Below are 21,407 nucleotides of genomic sequence, written 5' to 3'. Positions count from 1 at the left end.
GAACTTTTCTGAACCAAACATTATTTGATCTCATTGTAATTGGTAGTTTTGTGAATCCTTCAGAAGTATGGTGTTTGTACATTGGGTGATACCCGTTTGGTCTAAAAGACTTGACATATCTCTAGGTGATCTTTTACCGAACACTGTGTTTTCAGTGAGAACAGCACATATGCTTCTGACAAAGAGATTCAAAGCAGATAGATATGTCATCTTTTATAGCATAAAGTTCTGAAGTCTGCATTTTATGATCAGTTAGCATTCCACCCAGAATCTAATCTAGCCTTAACATATTCTGTTGTAAAACGTTTACGTCTCTGGTTGCATACACATATCATCATATATTCCATATTTTCACTGCTTTTAAACTCGAATAGAATCTTATCTGATATACTTATTCTACATATCATTTACATAAATGGTACAGCGAAAGTTAATTTAACTAGTCCATGTGTGGAACGCATCTGCGTAGTTCTCCCAATACCAGTAACTTCTAGAGAGAATATGCTTGCCATCACCCATGAAAGTTCTGTTGCTGCTGTGAACCTGTAGATTCTATATCCGAGTGATACGAATTTTCTTCCTTCACAGGTCTAAGCTACTACTGAATTCTTTTGCTTTATTTATAAGTTGAAGACAAGCAGATTTTTTGTATTCTGCCACTCTGATTAAAAGTAGAAAATTGAATTCATAAAAAGGGTTTCAGTTCATGAAACTTTACACAGCTAAAGTACTCATCCTTGACCTACATGACATACCCTAAAATATCTGAAGGGTCAGAATTTCCTTTACAAACTAGCATGAAATTGTGAATCTGAGAGGTTAAGCCATCTTTAGTTTATTCTTCTCTTTCAGTGCAGTTTCCAGTGACTCTCCTCCATCATCATCACATAAAAGGCTTCATCCATCACCTCTGTGTTTTTATGTCACAAGGCTGTCAGTAAGAAGCATGACATCCCTTCGTTTTTCCGGCTAGTTTGTTGATGATTGATTCTGGATAAAATGAAGCTGGTGGGTATAATGAGAATGGATTTATTAGCATACTATACAGAAACAGTCTTAAGACAACAAAAAATTCACAGCACTTCTATACATGCTTTAAAGATCAGCAACATTACAGAATGCGATTTCTAAAATGAATGTCAAGTTTGGTATGCTTGTTTTCCATGCGTTTTCTGTTTTCATTTCTCGGAAAGCTGAAAACATTCATCAAAACACATTTGGTTGCGCATTTTAGAATACACGGAAAACAGAAAAGTAGCTAAAATCACTTGAAAGCAGAAAACAAACCAAACAGATTGTTCATCGTTTATTCGTGTTCAACAAGCAGAAATCAAAAACGCAAAACTGGTTGGAAAAATAAGTTCAAACAGAAACAATATCAGAAGATTAACAAAAGTCCATCCATCAGTAACACATTCTTTAATTAATATACCTGATCTTCATCCTTGATGCCATATAGCCGTATATGTGCCTTGTTATTGGCTAGCTTCTGACCTCTGTAGCACAAATAAAAATGACCCCATACATGTGACCTGCACCATTAATTCAACAAGAAGAAAAACGGTAAACACAAATTGTCCAATATATATATGTCAAATTCCAATACAAATTATTAGAAGAAAAAAATTATATATACCATGAAATCTTGATATGCCGATCAACCGGTACCCGGTTGAAGACCTCCTCCACCGCTTCTTTCAATTCAGCCACGGTCGCCGTCGTCGATATTTCCACCTCTGCATATTCATTGATTCCAGATTTTTATGAAAATTCAATCACATAATTCGAAATTAAACATTTTGAATGGATGTTTAATTAATTACCAAATCGAGAGCCATCGAGTTTGAGAACAGAGAGGCGGAGGAGCTGTTGAGGGAGCCTTTTGTAAGGAGACAGGGGAGTTGCACAGCAAGTGCAGGAGTCTGGAAACTCAGGCACCAACTCCTGCATTCTCTTCTTTCTTCTTCTTGTTTCTGAAAACCCTAATTGCGCCCTTCAAACTCAATTTGATGAAGAAAACATGAATGTGTTTTACGAGGAGATTCAGATTTCAGACAGAGCAGGTGGGGGATTTCTGTTGGTTGGTTTGGCTTTTTATGGCGGAGACACGGTCAAAGCACGCCACGTACTTTCGGTTTTATATTTTTAAAAAGTCGTTACTCGTTTTGTACTTGGCGCCACTTAACGGCCACATTCTGTCATTTTTTCTTTTCACAAGTTATTTGCCTGACTGAAATCGACACAAATTTTAGAATATAAAGAACTAACTAACATAATATTCAACCATATTCGACACCTCGTAATGAAATTTTATACGAAATATGATTAGTTGATACAAAATTATATAAAAAATCACAATTTTTAATGACAGTATTGATAGTCAAAACTTAAGCTTGTCACCCGCGAGTTGAGTTACAATTCTTTTAGTTACAATTGATTATGATTCCCCAAAATCGTGTTAATATTTTTTTCACAAATGACATATTAGAGTTTAGGAGTTGGGATTTAAAGTTTAGGGCTGAGAGCAATATCCTTGTAACCACGCGTTAAACCCTATTTATACTATCATCAGGCGGGAAACTTCTATGCACGCGGACATGGCGACCCGAGTTTAGTTCATATCGGATGTCCAAAGTTACTCTTTAACTCCTTATCCGGTCCTAACAGCAATTCACATACTATAGTAGAAACAACATGAACCAGTTTCAAGTTGACACACTAGTAGCTAGGAGGAGGATATGCATTCCATTTACGTGAAGGTAGCCAAAGAGAAAAAGAAGAGAAATCTGTTCGAAAGCCAAAGCTAGCTAGAGAGTCAAAGAGAGAGTGCACACCCTAATCTGGCTGCAGATAATAGAGCTGCTTCTTGATTAATCCAGAAAAAACAATGCAGCTTGTGGTAGCTAGAACTTCATCAGGAGAAAAGGCAGGGTGTAGTTATATGCACACACACATGAAGAGTAGGGGAAGGAAAAATCTTAATGAATAAATGGAGCCAGATAGATATATAGAGATAGAAAGTGATATTGGCGCGGCTCAATCTGAGATCGTATGTTACGTAACATAAATCCGTCTTCGGATTGAACCTCACCAACATCGTTTTCCTTTTTTGCTTATAAATCAATTTGCTTGGCCAACACCCTGCAAATTAAATCCTTTCCTCAACGTTGGATATTCAATCACTCAAGAGTATTACTCATCCATTTTGGCACCAAAAGAACAATAATATGACAACAAGGAAGATATGCCATTGATATGCCATTGCTTTGGTGGAGTAGGAGATATTAATCGGTTGTTGTGGGATATATATATATATATAATAGTGGTTGAAGTGGGGATACATATATATATGAGACTAGCCAAAAGGGTGTATGGTGTTAAGTTTTGATTCAATTCATGAATTCAAGAATAGAAAGCTGTGCAATAGAGAGAGCTAGGCTGGGATTAAAAAATGAAGTGTTTATCAAATGAAAATAAAGACACACAAGCAAGAACTAACGTTCAACAACATATATAAGAAGAGAGAGAGGGGGGGGGGGATGAAGAGGATCAAGACATTGGATTGGAATGAAAAGGGAATTAGAGGAAGAGAGAAGAAGTGGGTATGTGATATACAGGTAAGGTGGGGAGGTGCCTGCCTCGGGATATATGAGAAGAGTGAAGAGAAGCTGGTGAGGGGAATGATGCATGTCAAGAAGGGAGCAGAAACAAGTTACTTTTTAGGGTTTTGTCATGCTTAGTTTCTACTCGATTAGCTTGGACTCTCTCTTCTCTTTGCCTTTCTCTCCTTCTCTCTTGCGCATGCACCGTTGTAAATATTCCCACCTTGCTCCACCAAAAAGCAATACCTCGTCCTTTTCATATTAATTATCAAGTACCTATCTCTCTCTCTCTCTCTCTATTAATTATTTTTGTTTATTATTAATATTCTTTTAATATATATATATATATATATACACTCCCCACTCATTATGCCAAAAAGAGAATATCATGGTTGGCTTTATTTGCATTCCCCATTAATATAAACATAAAATAATTCTTAATTTACAGAGAAAACCCATTTAGGAATTAGAATGGAGGATTGCTCATGATGATAACGGGATCAATAATTTTTGTACATTAATTATACATGCATGCTAACATGCGTGTGCCCTAATCGATTAATTTTTAAAAAAGAAAAACTAAGTGGATTGCTCACTATATATATATATATATATGTTATTGAAGCTAATTCTTGTTGTTATTTTTACAAGTAAATATTTACATGCACCAATATTATTTCTTGTAGAGAGAAACACCTTCGATTGTGGTCAAATTGGAGAGAGAGAGAGAGAGTAATCTTTGGTAACAGCAATGCAGAATGTCAGCGAAGAGATTGTCTAGAAACTCAAGAAGTTTCATTGACGTACAAAAGATTTCACGAACATAACACGAAACACATGAAACTATGAAAATTTTTTGACAAAATAAATCAAAAAGTAATTACTTTGGGTGATAGTTTAATTGATGAATTTATATGGGGTCAAACCGTATGAATTCATGAGGTTATAAGTCTTATTTTTACTGAGAGCAATAATCTTATGGACACGCGATGAACTTTGATAATTTCTATGCATGTAAGCCTAACAACTCGAGTTTAGTCTCATATCAAATATTTAAAAGAGCAAATCATTCTTTTTAAAAAAATAAAAGACGAAAACTACAAAGCGAAGACACCGGTGCTAAAGCGTAAAGGGGGCCATCCTTGGGCCTGCATTAGGCGACACTCTTCTTGGGTTTTGCTAATTTAACCCTACTTTTTTTATAAAAAAAAATTAATGATTATTTATCGAAAATCTTTGGGAAGTGTAAAAGACGACCCTTTTATAATAACAAAGGGGAGGTCTTTTTGCACACTCTCATGATTTTTGGGGGTAATAAGTTGGCATGCCATTAACCAAACAAATTCCCTCACGCCTTAAACCCCCCATTCTTCCTTCTTTTTGTCACCAGATCCTACTACTTTGAGACTTAATTTCCCTCTCTCATTTTGTTTTTCTCTTACAAAAAAAGAAGACTATTGACTAAGAGAGATCAAAAGCTAAACACAACTTTATATTTAAACATATGTATTTGGAATTATATCTTTTCCAAAGCTCAAGGTCAATATTTATGTACATTTGATGAATGGGTATTGATTGAAGCCTTCAAGGGGTGTGTTAGGAAATATGGACCGAAAGCGAATCCACATTACAAAGTCGAAAACAGGTTTTTAGACACAAGTCGATTGTGATCCATTTTAACTCAAAAACTAGAGTTTGGGTCCATCAACATGCGTACAGTGTGCTCCAACAAGGTGGACAAGGAGACATCCATGTTGAATTCCTACTTGATATCTGGTGGAACATGTTGGGCCTAAAGCGTTCTGATGAGTTTATTTTCATTAAAAACTTTACAAGAGATACAAGGATACATATAGAACTATTGCTAACGGCTACAATTTAAAAAGTCTGACTAACAGGACTGAAAACAGAACTGACACTTCAGAACAATTCAGTAACCGTTGGAGATAATTTAAACATATACATATGATGGGCTTTGTCTAAAACAATTCAGTAACCGTTGGAGATAATTAAACATATACATATGATGGGCTTTGTTTAACTAAAGAGCAATTGGACTTAATAATAGATGGGCTCCTGGGCTGCTGATGGACCTTAGTAAATGTTACCTTCTTTACCCTTCCTCAAGATGGAGGTGTTCCAGAGGAAACTCCAATCTTGGAACGCAGAGGAACAAAACGTGATCGTGAGAGAGATTTGGTCATTATATCAGCCAACTGGTCAGTGGTAGATACTTTATGAACAGTAAGAATGCCATTGTTGACCAGAGATCGAACAAAATGAAGATCTACAGTGATATGCTTCATGCGAGAGTGATGCACAGGATTTAAACTGAGAGCAACAACGCCTTGATTGTCACAACGTATTAAATAGTGTTGCGTCACCATGAATTGACAAAGTGTGGTTGTTGGGTGGCGGAATTGGAAATTTATCACACCGCGATACGATATTTTTACGAGAACATTTTTATTTCGTCTCCCGTAACTTATAAGACGGATTGGGAACTCCTTCACTTTATCCATTTAATAATTAATACAAAAATAAAACGTCTCTATCGTGAATAAATAAATTAAAATAAATTGAATTTCCGGGACAACACAACTACTAGGTTCTTCTTTACTTGCTCGAGTACGTTAATATTGTACTCGCTTTCTTCTTTTTATTTCTTTCATTTTCCGAGAATGTGTTATTACACTGTCATAAATGAATACATGGTCTTATTGCATGATCCCCTTTACACGAAATTCAAATTTCAAATAAGCATAAATACTTGTCATTTATGTACTTATTTTATGAGTTTTTATGTTGATTGCTCCCAACAGTATCTTATTACACTATCCAAAATGAACAAACAGTGTTTTCTTATACTGTCTCCTTTACATTAAGAGCCCGTTTGGTTACCCTTTTATTATAATGGTAATTATTTTCACATTACATTACAATGTTTGGTGTCCATTAATTTAAAAATATAGTGTAATCCAATTGCTTGGTAATGAGAGGTCCCTTACAAAAACAAGGAATCTCAATACCATCCAAAATTTTATATTGTGATTACAAAATCATATATTTGTTTCTTGGACAAATATATCCCCGATGATGAAAAATTATTTACAGTTATATCCTTACATATTTGTATGTCATGTATATATAAATAAATAAATAAATATTTTATTTTAGATATAGTATTTTTATATATGCACATATTTTTATTAGGCCGGGGTTCAAGATTGGGCCTGGGTAAGGCCGGGGTCTAGGATCTAACCCGGATCAAGCCGGGATCTGAGATAGGGCCTGGGTCAGTCTGGGATCTGGGATAGGGCTCGGTTAGACAGGGTCCGGGGTCCAGGATCTGACCCGGGTTAGGCTGGGATTCGAAATAGGGCCTGGGTCAGGCTGGTGTCTAGGATCGAGAACATGTTAGGTTGATGTCTGGGATATTTCCCAGGTCATGTCGAGATTCGGGATCCGGCCCGGTTCAGGCCGACATCTAGATATGACCGGGGTCAGGCCTGGGTTCGGGATCAGACCGTGTATGGCCTAGATTCGGGTTCGGGCCCATGTCAGGTTGGGGTTCGAGATCTAGCCCAGGTAATGCTAGGAAATGAGAAGTTATGCGAGAGGGAAACGTAACGTAACAGTCAAGCACATACAACTTCCCATCGTGCATGGTTACACTTGTTTGTTTCATTACTATCAATAGGGACCGAGGGTTTGGGGGCAGAGCCCTGTGGTATGGTATGGTTATTTTTAAATATGTATGGGGGTATAATTATATTTTTCAGGTACCTAAATGGTATGGTATTACTGAAATTCCTATATTGAAAACAGCCGTAGACTCCATGGACGTAGACACTCTTGTCGAACTATGTTGTTCTTCTCTTTCTCTACTTTGATTGTTCTGTGTTTATTGCTCTGTTGTCTTATTATTTGAAAAGAACATGTTTCACAACAAATAATAACCGCTCGTTCAAAGCGCATGTTGTTTTTCTCCAACTAGGTTAATTAGGTTTTGATCATTAATATCGAAGAGAAACATATTTGCTTGTGACGACCTTAACTTCTTTTTTTTTATTATGACAACCTCAGCTATAATTCTATAAAGAAGGGGATCAATCTAGAATACATATATTATGTTCTACACTATTGAAAACTAAATTATTCTTAAAAGAACACATCAAAAATTGTAGCCAATACCTATCAAGAAATTAATCATTTAGAGGGGCAAATACCAAGGTATATAAAGAGCTAAAAATTGAAATCATATATTTTTCTCATTCAAACCCTAATCTTCGTCGTTGTATTGATCGTCGAAGTTCTTTCAACTACTAAGGAGCTAGGTCGTTGATAACTTAATCATCTTAGTTTTACATGCAATCGAGAGAGTGAATACTCACCAACTAATCCCCTAAAAATTGTAATATTGTAGAGTTTAGTTAGCCTTGTACTTTTGCATGATTGTTCTTTTCTTGGAATAGAAAAAGGTTAAAAAAAGTGTAAATAAGGAGTATCATATACGTATGCATGTAAAGCGGTTTCAGGTTTTATTCCGTGATTGAGATTATATTTTTTGATAAACCATAGATATATTGCAACACAGGAACGAGAATAAAATTGCGGAGCATCAAATGAGATAGCTTGAAAACATCTCAGTACATACTGAGAGGAGATTATATTCATATAAGTTGAAATGCGAATGGGAAGCTGAAATTGTTTTTCCACCAATTTCTTGAACTGTAAGAAAGTGGAGAAGACGTCAGATTTTTGGTGTAAAGGAAAAGCCAAGTATAATGAGTAAAGTGGTCAACAAACACAACATAATATCTAAAACCATGCACTGACAAAGTTGGAGCAGGGCCCCATAAATCACTATAAATAATATGCAAAGGTGATGTACTGTGAACTGATGATAGGCCAAAAGGCAATTTGTGGGATTTATTAATCTTGCAAGAAGTACAAAACATGGGTAATGAAGATAGAGCCTGAGTACAAGGCAGATTTTCAGACTTCAAAAGTGTAGAAAATAATCTAGTAGAAGGATGGCCTAAGCGACAGTGCCATCTTTCTAAGTTTGCACAAAGACCAGGAGTAGTTGCTGTTGTGGCAAAACAGGAAATGGACTTGGGCTCAAAAGTGTAAACACCATCACTGCATCTACCGTGTGCCATGATCTGTCCAGATGGCTGATCCTTAATAACACAAGAGAATGGAAAAAATTCAATAGAGACATTATTATGTTCGGTTAGTTCATGAACTGAAAGTAGATTCTTTTGAAGAGAAGGAACACACAAGATATTATTGATTGCAAGAGGTCTAGTTCGTGTGTGCAAATTTGTGTGACCAATATGTGAAATATTCAAACCTGTACCATCCCCTAGCTTGACCTCATCAGAACCATCATACTCAGAGTGATATTGAAGAGTGTTGAAATCATGAGCCATATTATGGCTAGCACCTGAGTCTAAGAGCCATGGTGGTTGAGATGAGGTAGTATAGGAAGCTGATGCAAAGTTGGCAGTGGCAGTAGTGGTAGGAGCTGGATAATTTGAATAGATCTTAAATTTCCTACAAGTGGTGGCAGCATGTCCTGGCTTATCGCAGAGCTGGCAGACCAATTTAGGAGGTCCTCGACCACGACCCCTTCCTCTACCACCATGAAAAGGGGGACGTGAGCCAGACCATTGAAAGTGAGGTTTGTTGTTATGCCATAAGTGAGAGGAGTTACGACCATGAGAGGATGGATTGGTGTTAGAGCTGGGTTGACGTTGATGAAAATTGGCTGTAGCAAGAGACAGATCTTGAGGAGTATTAACCCGAGTAAGAAAACCTTCTTGAGCGATGAGCACGTCTTTAAGTTCTTCATAACTAAAAGAGGTTTCTCTGGTTCGAATAGAACCAACCATGCCAGCATATTCTTGCCCAAGACCATCAAGAATATAAAGTGTGAGATCATCAGAAGTGACTGGATGATCAATCAAAGCTAATTCATCCGCAAGGCACTTCACTTCTTGCAGGTAATCAGTCATATTTTTGCCTCCCTTTTGACACCGTGAGAGCTGTGATTTTAGTTGAATAACTCGAGATCGGGAGCTATTAGCATAGAGCTTATGGACTTTGTCCCAAGCAGCCTTACTGGTGCTAACATTACCCAGTAGAGGAAGAACGGCGACGTCGATTGAGGCCACAATAGCATGTAGAATGAAATCATCTTGACTCTGCCATGTTTGAGTTAGAATATCAGTGTTGGAACTGGACGAAGAATCAGTTGAAGATGGGGGACAAATATTGGTGCCATCCACATAACCCATCAATTTATATGCACGCAAAAGAGAGGTCATTTGCAATCTCCATGAAATAAAGTTAGAAGCTGTAAGCTTTGTAGGTATAGGTGAGATTGCATGAACTGTGATGTTGGTGTTTGAATTAGGAATAAAAATGGTTGTGGTAAGAGGTTGAGTATTAGGTGGTATTGTAGCCATGGCGGAAACAGGATTGATCTCGTCGGAGACTTCCTTTTGCTCCGATACCATAAAGCGTTCTGATGAGTTTATTTTCATTAAAAACTTTACAAGAGATACAAGGATACATATAGAACTATTGCTAACGGCTACAATTTAAAAAGTCTGACTAACAGGACTGAAAACAGAACTGACACTTCAGAACAATTCAGTAACCGTTGGAGATAATTTAAACATATACATATGATGGGCTTTGTCTAAAACAATTCAGTAACCGTTGGAGATAATTAAACATATACATATGATGGGCTTTGTTTAACTAAAGAGCAATTGGACTTAATAATAGATGGGCTCCTGGGCTGCTGATGGACGTTAGTAAATGTTACCTTCTTTAGGGCCTTCTCTTAATCATCAGGAAAGCAAACATACTTTCTTAAATATCTCCTATTTGAAGAGAATATGCGTGTGAATGACTTTTAAAGTTTTTGCTACTTTTTTTTTTGTTCTATTTTATTTATTTTATTTGTTATCCACAATGTGTTCTTGATCTTCAATTTCTTCACAGTGAAGTAATTTATTTTTACTTTCTTTTTCTAATTTCCAGTTAGTATTTATTACACCATCTATCGGAGAACTTCTTGCGGGTCCTTTCGATCCTTTGATATTGTCTCAGGAATGGTAGATAGGAGTCAAAACTATACAAATGTTACGGTACTTTACTTTATAGTACTAATAAGTAGATTGATTGTTGGGGCAAATAGACTTGCAAATAGATATTTGGTTGACCCCAAGTCAAGAGTATCCAAAGCCTACAAGTTGTAAGTTAGAGGAAGGTTAAGATCAAATAAATGCACTGCGTGTTTACTACGATGATGATAATGGATTAATTGGTTTTTTCAATTACTTAATTGACTAGTGATTAAGATTTATAAGCTATAGGAAGACTAAGACCAAGTAAATGCACGACGTGTTTACTACGATGATGATAATGGACTAATTGGTTTTTTCAATTACTTAATTGACCAATGATTAAGATTTATAAGCTATAGGAAGACTAAGACCAAGTAAATACACGGCCTGTTTACTACGATGATGGTAATGGACTAATTGGTTTTTTCAATTACTTAATTGACCAGTGATTAAGATTTATAAGGAGGGACATTAATTGGCAGAGAAAAAAAAGAAGGGTTGATGATAATAATGGTAAGAGTTGGTAACTCTATTGTTGTCATTACACTAAATGAAGGTGAAATTAGGTTGGGCCAAATAGACTATCAATTTATGTTTTGGTTGACCCCAAGTCAAGATGTGCCTAAAGCTTGCAAGTTATCGGCAGGTGAAGAAGCATGATCAGATCTGCTACACATATATATATATAAATCCATATAGAAGCAATTCTCTACACATATATGAAAAGTACTCACTTTCTTACAAAGGATACATAATACATTCTTGATTACATGTATGAAATCCATCTTGCTTGTAATAGATTCTCAGGTGAAATTCCCATTGAACTCGAAAATTTAAGCAATGTCAGATCGTTAAATTTATCACACAACAATCTGATTGGCTTAATCCTAGCAACGCTTTTAAAGTTAAAGCAACTAGAGAGTCTAGATCTTTCATAAAATGATAAAGTACTTTACTTTATAATAGTAATAATTAGATTGATTGTTGGGGCAAATCGACTTGCAAATAGATATTTGGTTGACCCCAACTCAAGAGTACTCAAAGCCTGCAAGTTGTAAGCTATAAGAAGACTTAGATCAAATAAATGCACAACGTGTTTATTACGATGATGATAATGGACTAATTATTTTTTCAATTACTTTAATTGACCAGTGATTAAGATTTATAAGGAGGGACATTAATTGGCAGAGAAAAAAAAGGCTTGATGACAACAATGATGATAATAATGGTCAAAGTTGGTAACTCTATTGTTGTCGTTACACTAACGGGGTGTTTGGTTGGTGTTTGGGGGGGGTGAATGAGGGTGAGATGAGTGTGAGTTTAGATATTCTCTTATTTGATTGAGTTTTGAAGGGTAGAATCTCAAACTCATTCCATCATCTATTCTCCCTTTGATGTGTAAAAGACTCTTTTACCCTTATTATAAAATATTATTTTATTTTCTAAAAAAAAAAGGTAATATGAAAATTGTACTATTAATATTCTTACACTCATGCTCATTCTTTATTGGTAACAATATTAACAAAAAATAAATATAATATGATCTTCGCCAAATGAAAAATTGAAGATCATGAGATATTTTCTTTGGAGGAATAAATTATAGGATTTAGGCAAGAAGGAGGTGAATTGTCTCCCCAAATTTAAATTTTGAATCTCGTTAAACGATTTCACCAAATAATCATTACTAAATCTGTCTCCCTAACTCTGTTCAATCACTTTCTGTAAAATGTTTGGTATAAGTGAGATGGTATGTTTGCAAGTTGCAAGCTCAGTTTTGGCTTGTTTTGTGTTTTAATCCAAGTGGTTAGAATGTCTAAATACAAAACCCTAACAAATTGATCAATAAGCCAGCAAGCAACATCAACCACACAGATTCAGCAAATGTAGAATTCAGCACAATCTGAACAAATTATCAAATTTGTAAAGAGAAAGAATGAGAGAGAGAGGCAATAAAGAGAGTGGCTGAAAGTTGCCACATGGAGTTATTGTTGGGTCTAAATTAACCTTACTAGCAAGTGTACTAGTCGGCGACTACATCACAATGATAAGCAAGGGTCGAATCCACAGGGACGGTGTTATATCTAATCCAAATGTATATTTGTATGTACGTATGGACAATGCAAACAAAAGTAAAGTTCAACTTAAGATTGTTTGGTTGGGTAATTAAACTAAGACAAGCAAATAGCAAAGTGTTTTTGGTATTTTCTTAGAATAAAGATGCAAATAATGCAAATGAGATGAATGAGATGAACACCAAGGCTTTGGAATCCCCCTTGAGAAATGACTTGCAATGACACAAATTCACACACATATTTGCTAATTCGAGCATAACGAATCCGTACCTAAGTCGGTTTTAGCGCACTTAAGCCAAATCTCCCTAAAATCGATTACTAGCCATCTTATTGGTCTAGGTCGGATATTCCTAAATACATTCTAGCCATCTTATTGGTCTAAACATGCATAGGAATTCATGGAGTTCTATGGAGATTAGAATTCATACAAATTGTCACCTAATTAAAGGGAGACACATTCATAATCAAGTGTTTCAAGAAGCATAATCTACTTGACATATTATTGTCTAAGCAAATTCTCCAAACAATTTCATCCAAAATCCTAAAGTGTTGGCCAAACACCACAAGCATGAAGAAATTGCAATCAAACATAGAAACACAAGATTTATACCCAAATCAACTCATATATATGTAAATCAAGTCATAAACAAAGTCATCAAACCCAAGGCTTCATCCTAACCTTGGCAAAAGAGGTTTAGTTACACATAATGAGAGAAAAACACAAGGAGAGAAGAGAGTGGCATGAATAAACCCCAAATATTGAGATAATCCAAGTTGGGTTGAAGAATTCCTCCTCCAAGCTCCAAGAATCACCTTCCCCCTCTGGTTTCGCTCTCCAGAAAATCTGTTCGAAGTCCAAAAGTTCTCCTCCAGATGTGAATCGTAGACTCTAAGGGTGCGTTTGGTAAGAGGGTAAGAATTTGGGGGTATAATTTGTTACTCATGTAAATATTACAAGGGTAATAATAATTATGGAGAATAAGTGTTACCCTTGTTTGGTAAAGAAGGGTAAAATTTACCCAAGTATTCATTACTCTTGTTTGTTACGACTATACATTACTGGTGTAATACCATTACCCTTGTTTGTTATTATTGTAATGAACCAAACTAGAAAAAAGTGAGATTATGTTTTTTATTGTTACGACTATCATGTATCAAAATTTTAAAAATATAGATACATATGCATATATATACACACACAGCCAGACATATATATATATAATAACAATTGTTAACAATTTCAACAAAATAATCTGATAACATTCAAATCTATGACAAAGACGTAACACAAGAGTAGGGGTCATCATTTGGCTCGCGGGCCTAGGTCCGAGCTCGGCCCTGCCCGACCCCTTGGGCTGGCATGGGCTCCATTTTTTGGGTCAGCCCAACCAGAAGCCAGACACCTCAGGCCAATTTTGGCTCAGCCCGAGCCCGACCCAAGCCCGACATTATTTATTTATATATAAAATATGTATGTATATATATAATACACATACACAGATAGTGCATGCACTGTCTGTGTATATGTATATATGTATGTGTATTTTATATATATATATATATGTATATATATACGCTGACAGTGCATATGTATATATTTATATGTGTGTGTATATGTATATATACATATATATATATATATATGTATATATATACGCAGACAGTGCATATGTATATATTTATATGTGTGTGTATATGTATATATACATCATATGTATATATATATATGTGTGTATGTATATGTATATATATATATATGTATATGTATATATATATGTATATATATACACAGACAGTGCATGTGTGTGTATATATATATATATGTATATGTATATGTATATACACACAGACAGTGCATATGTGAGTGTGTGTATATATATGTGTGTGTCTGTGTGTATATATATATATATAATATATAATATATACATATATATATAATATATAATATATATGTGTATATATAACTTATGGGCTTTTAGAATTTTTTATTTAAAGGGGTAATAGGTTGGAGTAAAACTTCTCATTACTTTTTATTACCCAGGTCCCCCCACTAGTAAACTTTATGTGTAAAAAATAAGCTCAATTACTAAAATTTATTACAGGAGTAAAAGTTATATTGACATAACAAACACAAGTGAACTTAAAATTTAATTACCCTTGTAACTATTACACCTCATTACCCTCGTACCAAACGCACCATAAAGAATTAGAGAGCACTCAAATCCTTCTAAAACTAATTAATTTCTTAATCAATAGACATTGACAAAGTAAAAAATAATTAGGTGAAATTCTTTCTTTGTTTGAAAATTATTTCCGGCAAGTTCAGAAAATCGGACAACCAGAACAATTAAAATTGTGTGGGCCCTGCAAATGAAATCCATCTGATTTCACAATGTCGCTCTTCATTTGATTAATAATTAATTAATTAGATGAATTAATGTCTTATTATCGTTAATTACGGTTCATTATTTTTATTCCCTTGTCTCAACGACACCGCCGAGGAGCCGCGACCAAAACAATGCCACGTCACATTTCTTTTGTAGAATATCCTATGCTAGATCCTAATGTAGCTTTTATATACCCAATGATTAGGTGACACGTTAAAGATCGATTGTCTTAATTGGCTGTTCTCATGGCTGTGCTTTCGAGTATCGACCTTACAGGATTCCTCACCCAATGCGCTCTCTCTCTCTTCGGTCTCCTTCGGTCTTTGCTGTGTCTCTCTCACTCTCTCTCTACTATATTTGGATTATACTCACCCCCTCTCTCTCTCCGTCTTCGAAGTTCGAACTCTCTCTCTCTCAATCCACGAATGGTAACTCTGCATGGGCCGGAATGGAAAATTCAAGCTGAAAAGGTGCAATGTTGATTATCGTTGTTTGCATTTCATCTCACAATTTGCTTGATTTTGTCTGAATCGAAATTTCTTCTTGTTTTCTTGTCATTTCGATGTTACAGGGTTTGGGTTCTTTTAAGTTTCGTAGCTATAGATTTTGTTTATTTCAAAGTGGGTCTAGGGTTAGCTTTTTCTATTGGAAGGAATTTCAGTGATTCCTTGAAAATGATATCTTTTCAGGTGAATTGTGATTTTGAGCTACATGTGGAGCAGAGGCTTCTGTTCTTTAATTGGAATTTATTTTAGTGTGCGCATTTATGTGGGCGTCGTCACAGAATCACGATTACAGTCATTTATATAAAAAGAATCTTAGATGCGATGCAGTGGATACGTTTTATTTAGATAATTAATTACTCTACCCAGGGCATTGATTCTCTCTTTCTGTTGATTTATGTACTAAAATTCTTTATGTTCTGGTAAAGGAAAGAAAAAATTACTACGTGAATTAGCGTGTTCGTATGTTAGAAAATTTTCCATATACCATGTTCTCGTATCTTAATCTTTGTTTTTGTGATAGTTTTTCTTGTAAGCAAAGGCAACTTCTTTATGAATTTTACTTGGATAAAGTGGTAGGATCCTATATTTTGCCTCTGTCTTTCACGTAATATAAGAGAGAGCTTTCATGGTACAAAAGCGATATGCTGACACTCTGCTGCTGTTATGGTGGCATCGATACCACTGCTAGGAATGATGTTTTCAGTTTGTTGTATTGATACTGTAGGTTTTTCTATTTTTCCTTTGGACAAGTTTTTTTCTCTATAAATTGTTTTTTGGTTCCTGGTTGATGGATTTGTTCTACCAACTTTCATAGGCTTGTTTCACCTCTGTTTTGCTCAGTGTATAAATCTGAGGATTGAGGCAACTCCCTTGTCTCAACCCATCTAACTATTGGACAATGTTATTTTTCTTAGCGACTCAGGTTTTCTTTTGTTTCAGGTTTCCTTTTACTTGTAGGTTGACTTATTTACTGGGTTACTCTTGTACAAGTCTACCATTCAAAGGAATGTTCTTTGTAGAATTTTCAAGTGCAAAAACCACTTTGGTTCATCAGTGTTGCTTTACCCAGAGCATGTGAGTAGGATAAATGAACAGGTTTCCTGACTCTAAGATGCTTGCCCAAGATTACAATTCAGCTGTCTGTCTTCCTTCCTTTCTCATTGTCTTTGAAGTGCTTCTCATTTCATTTTGTTGTAAGTTGGTTCCTGCTTTAAATTCCAAGAACCAAAAAGTCGTGCAGTGAGCCGCCTGGTTAGTCTAGCTTATATTTCTTTTTTTCTTTGCTTGGACTCTCTAATTGAGTTTTTGTTCTATATATTGTCCATGTATGAACTATTAATGTGACCTGGCTTCCAGTACGAAGAATTTATTGAGTTTTTACTTTTTATTGCTAGCTGGTAGTCAACTGGGTAACTGATAAGTGAAATGGAATTTTCAGATTTACTTTGTTCCATGAGCTTCTAATCTACTTTTGAATTTATCGGCTTCATTACCTTTGTTATTTTAAAGAAAGAAAAAGATGCATTACATTAGTACAGGCTGCATACAAGAATGCAATTGGAAACTAAGACCTAGTTATAAATGTATCAAGGAACTGATGCCTCCATGCCAATCCTTGTCAGCCCTGGCAGTCACAGGCATAATCCAGTAAGGACTTTGTCATCAAACTATTCCGCATGCATTTTAAATACTTGAGTTTTCTTTTTTATTATGGTCATGATTGTGCTTGCTGTCAAGGTTCTAATGATACATAAAGGTTGCTTGGAGATGTGTAGTTCAGCATTCATTTGTCTTTTAATAAAAAAAATTAAGTATTGAATTGTCTTACATAAAAAAAATTTGCTTTCTTTTTTAGTATAATGCACATGCAACTCCAAGGCGTGTTCTCTAAGCAATTGAGTTCATTATTTATCTTCTCTAAATACTGATGGTATTGTGATATGAATAGCTTCCACGCGTGTTCCTCACCAGGATTTAGTTCTCACGCGTGTTCCACTTTATGAGTCCTGTTTAATTCTGTGATGATCAACAATAAGCAAGTTGGTTTTGGTGTCAAATGACTCAAAATCTTTTTGGTAAATCATTACATTTGCGAATGCAGACTTGTGAATCATGTGAATGTTTTAGATGTGTCTATAACGACTTTTTTTCTGGCATGCAATATATCTTCTACGCACTGTTATTTGGTGAAGATAACAATTTCATGCAGTGCTAATATTTTACAGTTTTTTATCTGTATCTTGTACATTTACCAAGGTTTGGCAGTAAATGACCCTCTGCAATTTGCTTTTATGCTTGTCTAACTAGCTTTTGATTCTATCTATCGAATTTCATCTCTTGCAATTGTAGTTTTTAATCCCCTGGTGATCTTTACGCAGATGACTGAGATATATGAAGTTGTGTTCTTTTGGCAAGTTGATTGGGGAAAAACATGTTGGTAGATTCTGATCTTGATAATACTCCTTTGAAGCATGGCACCACGAACTATTCGTCTGTCATCCAAAAGAGCACCTCCTAGACTTCTTTTCGTCATTCTTCTTGTACTAATACCAATTTGTCTCATTGGAACTTTTACTCATGTACGGAAAATATCCTATTTTTTCCGCCCACTTTGGGACAAGCCTCCTCATCCTTTCAATCACCTATTTCATTATTACGCAGAGAATGTTTCAATGGAACATCTTTGCCACCTCCATGGTTGGTCCCTACTCTCTCAACCTCGACGTATCTTTGATGGCATTATATTCAGCAATGAGCTGGACATGCTTGAGATCAGGTGGCGTGAGCTTCAACCATACATTACAAAATTTGTAATCCTAGAATCGAACACCACCTTTACAGGCATCCCAAAACCTCTTGTCTATGCCTTGAACCAGGATCGGTTTGCCTTTGCTGAGGAGAAGATTGTTCATGGTGTATTTCCCGGCCGAGTTGCAACCCTAGAGTCGCGTGAAGACCCATTTGTACTTGAGTCAGAGCAGCGGGCTGCTATGAATGGATTGCTTCGCCGTGCAGGGATTTCAGCTGGAGACTTGCTCATTATGGCTGACACTGATGAGATTCCAAGTACACACACTCTGAGACTGCTGCAATGGTGTGATGGAGTACCACCTGTACTGCACCTTGAGCTTAGGCATTACTTGTACTCATTTGAATTCCCTGTGGATTACAGCAGCTGGAGGGCCTCGGTCCATATCTATAACCCTTGGACACGGTACAGGCATTCACGTCAAACCGACGCGATCTTGTCTGATGCAGGCTGGCATTGTAGCTTTTGCTTTCGGCATCTTCAAGAATTCGTGTTTAAGATGACTGGTTACAGCCATGCAGACCGGGTTAAAAAGAGAGAGTTTCTAAACTATTCCAGAATACAAAAACGCATTTGCCGTGGGGATGATCTTTTCGACCTGCTCCCTGAAGAATATACCTTCAAGGAACTGATTAAGAAGATGGGACCAATACCTCGTTCATCTTCTGCAGTTCATCTCCCCGCATATTTGATAGAAAATGCAGATAAGTTTAGGTTTCTTCTACCCGGTGGATGCTTACGGACACCATAAACGGTATTGTGTGTCCTGCCCCTGAAAGTAATAGGAAGGAGATGATTAGATTTAGTACCGAATTAAACTTAATTTAGTCCCATTTTCGCTCTACCATCAAAACAACCTTCTCCGAAAACAGGAGTAGGGTTGTGCAGTATTTATCTGTAGATGATACAATGTATGGAGAATTGAAGATGTAGCTCTGTTCAGAAGGGCATTTGCAGATATTTGAAGTTTTGAAATGGTCGGTAATTTTTGGAACAATAGATTGATGTTGATCGTTATGCAGATGGAAAATGAAAAAGATGAAAGTGAAAGTAAAAGGAAAGATGGAGAAAATTTGGAAAGTTTCCTGGCAACTTCCAGTGACAAAAGTAACTTCTGCCACACTCAATATTTCAAGATAATGTATTTTTTTCTCATGTATATATGTATTTTAGTTCTATATTCTTCAGACTTGCAATCAGTTCCCAGGTCCACTACTATAACAGTCCAAAATTGGCCATAAAATGTAAATTGGTCCTCAAAAGTTTTTTCTTTTGTTTTTCCGTCAGTCATAGAAAGAATAAAAGAACCATAGAGAACCTGCGAATCTGGAGTTTGACAAGAGCACCAAAACTGAGAAGAATTTCGAATGAATATATGCATATGTATATATTAGCATGTTTGGTAGAGTTTATATCCGAGCCTATAAGCTTCTAAGTTGTGGGTAAAAACACTATATCAAACCCTTTTTTTTTTTCCGTTTCTTCTTTTCTTTTATCAACATAATATTATATATAATATTATAAACTTTTAAAATATTAATTTAATTTTATTTATATAGAATGTCTTGTAATTTATGAGTTTAAATTTAAAAGTAAATTTAATGAAAATAAAAAAATTTACCAAAAAAAAAGAAAAATCACAGAATAACAAGCTAGTAAAACTAAACTTAAATCGATTTTTTACAATTTAGAAGCTAGATTTTTGTCACAGCTTATAAATAAGCTTATTTTTCACAACTTATAAGTTTATTTATTTTGATAACAAATAAGTTCTATCAAACGGATACACACCACTCATGTGCGGACGTTCGGACTCTGCATTTTTTAACAAAAATTGAAATAACAAGTGGGCCTTATTTTTTCAAAAAACCAGAGGAGCTATTTATAAGTTATTGACGTCCCCGTCTGAAGAGTACTATATTCTGTCTTCATTTGAGCAAATTAGTAAAGTGAACTTCTCTATTGGTGTGCTGTAATAAAGGGCAGCATTTGCATGTGTAATATTTCTGTGACTTACGAAAATATCAGTGTACCAAACATAATATGCAAAATACGTGTGAATGTAGATGTTTGTCATATAATTAGTTAATTAATTTCATGCTACGTATTAGGTGACACACCAAGTGAGGGGTCCTAATTAACCTTTTTGAAGTTTTAAAGATAACTACTAAATCATTGGTATATTTGTTTGTATTTTTTACACTATTCAATCAACACTATCTAACTCTTCGAGTTGATAAGTGATCCTTATTTTAAGTTCGCATACGAGAATTATATTATATATATGTTGTAAGGAGCACTATTTAATAGATTCATTCATTTGTAGGAAGCTAGAAAACAATTGAATAGATCCAATCAAAAGGAGTATATTTTGAAGAAAAAAATTTGTTGGTATTTTGGTCATGATTTGCTTCCAATTTTACCATATAATATTCTAATTATATGATCATTACTTTTCTCATAAAATAGAATGTTCTATTGCCATAAATGTGGAACCCATAAAAGTCCCCAATACATTGTGTAGGAGTTTATATCCAAAATGATATTTTAAAATTTCCAATAAATATTTTGTCTTTTTTCATTTATATTTTCAGCAAGATTCATTTACTTTTTTCATTTATATTTTGGTCAAGTAAACTTGGCCAAAATAATCATAGATATTGCTTATATTTGTCAGCAACCCTTTACTCGAGTTGGTTAAGATATATTTAAACTGGGTGGTAGTCAAGTTCGAAATCCCAATCATCCCACTTATCTACCAAAAAAAAAAATGATTGATGATATTTTTAAAACTATAAATGAGTTATATTTGATAATTCTACCGTATGTTAGCGTATTTTCGAAATAATGTGAAGCTTAATTTATTTTGAAAGTAAGCTAATGTAT

At 35.3% G+C, this 21,407-nt stretch overlaps 2 protein-coding genes across 5 annotated transcripts; one reads left to right on the top strand and one right to left on the bottom strand.

Annotated features, from left to right (window-relative positions):
* Nucleotides 1-463: 463 nt before the first annotated feature.
* On the bottom strand, nucleotides 464-2,041 carry LOC119995886 (U11/U12 small nuclear ribonucleoprotein 25 kDa protein-like). The gene is made up of 4 exons (XM_038842353.1): nucleotides 1,824-2,041; nucleotides 1,637-1,736; nucleotides 1,433-1,532; nucleotides 464-1,005 (listed from the first exon to the last, which is right to left on the bottom strand). Exons 1-4 carry the CDS (start codon nucleotides 1,948-1,950, stop codon nucleotides 970-972), a joined length of 363 nt encoding a protein of 120 aa, XP_038698281.1. The 5' UTR covers nucleotides 1,951-2,041; the 3' UTR covers nucleotides 464-969.
* Nucleotides 2,042-15,492: 13,451 nt separating this feature from the next.
* Nucleotides 15,493-19,479, top strand: LOC119996258 (beta-1,4-mannosyl-glycoprotein 4-beta-N-acetylglucosaminyltransferase). 4 transcript variants are annotated; one of them, XM_038842828.1, is made up of 3 exons: nucleotides 15,495-15,676; nucleotides 16,652-16,786; nucleotides 18,091-19,479. In XM_038842828.1, exon 3 carries the CDS (start codon nucleotides 18,184-18,186, stop codon nucleotides 19,270-19,272), a length of 1,089 nt encoding a protein of 362 aa, XP_038698756.1. In that variant the 5' UTR covers nucleotides 15,495-15,676; nucleotides 16,652-16,786; nucleotides 18,091-18,183; the 3' UTR covers nucleotides 19,273-19,479. The 4 variants fall into 4 exon arrangements, with proteins under 4 accessions (XP_038698753.1, XP_038698756.1, XP_038698754.1 ...); XM_038842826.1 differs by having other exon boundaries at nucleotides 16,652-16,850; XM_038842825.1 differs by lacking the exon at nucleotides 16,652-16,786 and having other exon boundaries at nucleotides 15,493-15,676.
* The last annotated feature ends 1,928 nt before the right edge of the window (nucleotides 19,480-21,407 follow it).

This window comes from Tripterygium wilfordii, chromosome 4 (genome assembly GCF_013401445.1).
Source record: "Tripterygium wilfordii isolate XIE 37 chromosome 4, ASM1340144v1, whole genome shotgun sequence".
In the NCBI taxonomy this organism is placed as follows: domain Eukaryota; kingdom Viridiplantae; phylum Streptophyta; class Magnoliopsida; order Celastrales; family Celastraceae; genus Tripterygium; species Tripterygium wilfordii.
The sequence above is the reverse complement of the archived record's forward strand: the minus strand, read 5'-3'. Positions and strand labels throughout refer to the sequence as shown.

Bases quoted from the DNA above. Each gene is read 5' to 3' on its own strand.
- LOC119995886 (XM_038842353.1), bottom strand. From the start codon at position 1,950: ATGCAGGAGTTGGTGCCTGAGTTTCCAGACTCCTGCACTTGCTGTGCA. The intron at 1,737-1,823 runs GTAATTAATTAA...ATGAATATGCAG, and splicing joins ACTCGATGGCTCTCGATTTG to AGGTGGAAATATCGACGACG. The intron at 1,006-1,432 runs GTATATTAATTA...TATACCCACCAG, and splicing joins GCATCAAGGATGAAGATCAG to CTTCATTTTATCCAGAATCA.
- LOC119996258 (XM_038842825.1), top strand. From the start codon at position 18,184: ATGGCACCACGAACTATTCGTCTGTCATCCAAAAGAGCACCTCCTAGA.